The sequence below is a fragment of the Ricinus communis genome, chromosome 1 (assembly GCF_019578655.1).
Source record: "Ricinus communis isolate WT05 ecotype wild-type chromosome 1, ASM1957865v1, whole genome shotgun sequence".
Classification (NCBI taxonomy): Eukaryota; Viridiplantae; Streptophyta; class Magnoliopsida; order Malpighiales; family Euphorbiaceae; genus Ricinus; species Ricinus communis.
The window spans coordinates 5,689,568-5,693,737 of record NC_063256.1 but is presented as its reverse complement, the minus strand read 5'-3'; the positions used below and the strand labels follow the sequence as shown (position 1 = coordinate 5,693,737).

The window sequence follows — 4,170 nt, the reverse complement described above, 5'->3', positions numbered from 1 at the left end:
GTGAGACCAATGTTTTTGTAATTTGCTCGTCTTACCCATAAAAGAAAGACAACTGTGTGTTCTCAAAAAAAAAAAAAAAAAAAAAAAAAAAAAAAAAGACAACTGTATCTTTTTTCTTAACATACAAAACGACCATTTGCATATAAGATAGATACTTAATTATTAGCTGCTGTATGAGTTAACTGCAATATTATACAAGCATAAACTAATTATATTTCATAATCAAAATATGATAATGATTAACGAAGAAAACAACAATTATACATTATCTGTAATACTCTAATATCTCGTGACTCATAGTAGGATCCTACTGTGAGCATATATTAATTATTACTGTTTATAAGCCCTGATTAGTGGTAATATTTAAAATGATTAGACTGATGAGTTGGAGCCACAGTTTCACAACGGAGCTACTCTGGAACTGGAAGTAGAATAACTGAAGATGAAATTTCACATTTGAAAAACAAAAAGAAAAAGAAAAAGAAAAAGAAAAAGAAAAGAAAGAAAAAAAGAGCAGCTGAAAGCCTGAAACGGAGAGAAGAAAAAGAGAATAACCAAGGTCTTTGAAAGGGGCCCACCTTCAAATCTGTGACAGAGACGGCAGTTTCAATTTTTTCAGCTCTTTCTGTGGAACGTCTTCTTTATTAATGAAATGAAATACCCTCTCCTTTACTTCTCTCTCTCTAGGAAGGGAAAAAAAGAAAATCACATTAATAAATTAATTTGAAAGAAGAGAACTTTCTTTGTATTTTTGTGGGTTCTGTGTAAATTTCTAAAGTAAAGTCTTCTCTTTCACACCTTTCAATCTTCAAAGCCATGGAGGGAGAGAATCTAGGGCTTCTCATCTCAACAAAGTCTATCAAAGGTCTGTTCTTTTGGTGTTCCTTTTGCTTCAATTTTATCATTTTTATCTGATGATATAGTTATCTGGATTTTCTTCCTTTGTCAATCCACTTTGATCTTTTGGGTTCAATTTTTGTTCTTTACAAATTTAGACTTTTGGGGAAGCTGAATTTCTCGCAAATTTTTATCAGAAGATAAAATCTTTTTATGGTATCGGATTTAGCCAAAAATGGGTACTTGGGCTTCTTATTTTTTGTCTGAAGATCTATTGCTAAACTAGGTATTTGGCATTTTTGGAGTTTCTATGGTCTGTTTTTGTCTGGGTTCGGTGATTTAGATTTTTTTCTCTTTTTTTTTTTCCTTTGGGAGAGAGGGTTTGGGATTCTTATAATATGGAGGAGGTTGAAGAAGCTAACAGAACAGCTGTTGAGAGCTGCCATAGAGTTTTGAGTTTGTTGTCTAAACCTCAAGATCAGGTTCAGTATAGGAATTTAATGGCGGAAACTGGAGAGGCTGTGTTTAAGTTCAAGAGAGTTATTTCTCTTCTAAATTCAGGTTTAGGTCATGCAAGAGTTAGGAAACTGAAGAAGCTGCCAACCCCTATATCCCAAAACATCCTTTTAGATAATCCGCATCATAGAACAGATCATCCATCCAAGAATTATCAGTTTCTCCAATCTAGTAGTTATCTTGATAACCAACCAATTCAGGAATTGGGTTCAAATTCTAAGAGCTCCCTTTGTTTGGGAACTCCATCTTTGGAGCTTAGTACAAATGGGAAAAATCCTCTTCACGTCGCTCAACAAACACCCTCACCACATTATCACTTCCTTCAACAGCAACAACAGCTGCAGCTACAGCAACGTATACAGCTCCAACAGCAGCACCAACAGCAAATGAAGCAGCAAGCTGAGATAATGTTTAGAAAGAGCAATAGTGGAATTAATTTGAACTTTGATAACTCCAGTTGTACACCTACAATGTCATCCAATAGATCTTTCATATCTTCCTTAAGTATAGATGGTAGTGTGACTAATATGGAAGGAAGTGCATTCCATTTGATTGGGGGACCTCGTGCCTCAGATCAGAGTTCACAGCAGCACAAGAGAAAGTGCTCTGGTAGGGGAGAAGATGGGAGTGTGAAATGTGGAAGCAGTGGCAGATGCCATTGTTCAAAAAAGAGGTTAGAATTTTTCTCTTTTTTCCTTTGTAACCCCAGTTGTGTTTATTTAATTATGCTATGCTTGTTGTGTAACAATTAGCAATTATTTCTCTTTCCTAATGAAAAATGTTTATTTTTGTTTTTACTTCGTGCTGAATTATCCTGCGTTATTGACAGGAAACATAGAGTGAAGAGGTCAATCAAGGTACCAGCTATCAGCAATAAGCTTGCTGATATCCCTCCTGATGATTATTCATGGAGGAAGTATGGGCAGAAACCGATCAAGGGTTCTCCTCATCCCAGGTATTTTCTTGGGCTTATTGTATTGTTCAACGTGTATGTAGGATCTAGATCTATAAAGCATCATGTTATCATATTAATTGTTCATCCATTGCGCTCCTTTTCCCGCTTTCTCCTTTTTAAGTAAGTACTAAAGAAGCTGAATGACAAAGCTAAATGTCATTGCATCTAATAGTTTGAACAATATTTAGGAGGTGCAAATAACACAGCTGACTTGTAAGCAGTTGTACTTGTACTTTTGTTTACCTTTCAGTTATAGGGTAATGATGTGAACTAGCTTTTTTTTATTGGGAATGAAACTGCTTAAAGGCTCTGTTCTTTCTTAGTTTGATCAGTCTGAAACAGTTTTGGCAAGTCAATAGGCAGGAATCTGAATTCTAGTCAATCTTAGTCTTCCATTCGTGGATTTTGTTTTTGAGATTGCTGAGAACATGCCTTGGAAATTTGCTTCTGTTCACATGTTGCAAGTATCCATGCCTTGGTGGTGAGCTTCCAATTGTATTTTAGATGTTGCACACCATTCATATGCTGGTCCCCAAATGAGGTCGTGACAATATCTGGCTGGAGTTTTGGATGTATTCTTTAAATAAGAAACATTAATCTGGACTATTTTGTTTGTTCATTGGGTAACATTTTTTAATTTTCAATTATAGCACTGGTTACAACTGGTGCTTGTAGCTGCAGTCCAATAGTGTGTGTATTGGAGTGCTAACTCTTGAAATTTTCTTTCTTGTTACTCATGCAGGGGCTATTATAAATGTAGTAGCATGAGAGGCTGCCCTGCAAGGAAGCATGTTGAAAGGTGCTTGGAAGACCCATCGATGCTTATTGTGACTTATGAAGGCGAACATAACCACCCGAGAATACCAACACAATCTGCAAACACATAATTCTCATGTGATCATTTCAAGCCTCCTACTATTCCATTGATCAAAACATATTTATGATGGCATCTGTACATATTTTGCTTCGTTCAGGCCTAGGGTATAGTTGGGGTTTTTACTTTGTTTACTCTGGGGGAGTTGGTTTCTGGAGCCATTTTAGCGATAGACAGGCGAACTTGAAGTTGGAGCACCGTGCAAAGAAAAATGTAGAATCGGGGATTTGAATTGTAAGAACTTTTTCATTCTCCATGGGAATCAATGCTTGAAACAATTCTTGGGAATTTTCTTCCGTAGTTGGTAACATAATTGTTAGTTTTTCTTTTACATCTTGCTTTTTGCTGGTTGTCAAGTTATGATAGATTTTAATTGCATCACAAAGAACAGTGTCTAGTGTGAAGCAGAGAGAACGAGTTTGTTCCCACAAGCTTCCTCATCTTCTTCTTTCTAAGTCATACTATTGATGCATGGAATCAAAAGATAACTCATATTGTTTAGCCTATAGAGCATAAGTATATTTAAAATAAGCGATTGGATGAATTGAAGATGGTAGTCAGAAGTGATGGTTAACCATTTCTGTTCCTGGATAATTGAGTGTATTTTAATCTGATATCTGTTTTTGTAAACATTAGTTGCGAGATCAATTTGTTTGACAAGTCTTGGAGTCAGAATGAGCTCTCAGTGTCTTGACATTTGTCAAAAAAATCCTGCTACTAAAATACTTTATATGAGACGTGTAATGTAATTCATCAGCATCCGTCATAGTCTTCTGCAATTGACTGGGGGGGGTTTGCTAGTGGGTGGTGGGAATCAGAATCCTGGCTTGTTGGCTATAGGCTATACCTCCATTATCACTGTTCACACGAGGACTTCTGCATCAGTTCTCCCATAGATGCCTTTTTAATGCAAGGGGTTTGCCATCTTTTTGATCTTGATGAGGGAATTGGGATTATTCAAGATATATCCATAAAAACCCTAAAGTGA

At 36.2% G+C, this 4,170-nt stretch overlaps 1 protein-coding gene across 1 annotated transcript; it reads left to right on the top strand.

Moving 5' to 3' along the window:
* Positions 1–439: 439 nt before the first annotated feature.
* On the top strand, positions 440–3,470 carry LOC8274743 (probable WRKY transcription factor 21). Its single transcript, XM_002520949.4, has 3 exons — positions 440–2,026; positions 2,183–2,308; positions 3,051–3,470. Exons 1-3 carry the CDS (start codon positions 1,236–1,238, stop codon positions 3,193–3,195), a joined length of 1,062 nt encoding a protein of 353 aa, XP_002520995.1. The 5' UTR covers positions 440–1,235; the 3' UTR covers positions 3,196–3,470.
* The last annotated feature ends 700 nt before the right edge of the window (positions 3,471–4,170 follow it).

Excerpts from the sequence above, each read along its gene's own strand:
- LOC8274743 (XM_002520949.4), top strand. The coding sequence starts at position 1,236 with ATGGAGGAGGTTGAAGAAGCTAACAGAACAGCTGTTGAGAGCTGCCAT. Across the intron at positions 2,027-2,182 it reads TGCCATTGTTCAAAAAAGAG|GAAACATAGAGTGAAGAGGT; the intron begins GTTAGAATTTTT and ends CGTTATTGACAG. Across the intron at positions 2,309-3,050 it reads AAGGGTTCTCCTCATCCCAG|GGGCTATTATAAATGTAGTA; the intron begins GTATTTTCTTGG and ends TTACTCATGCAG.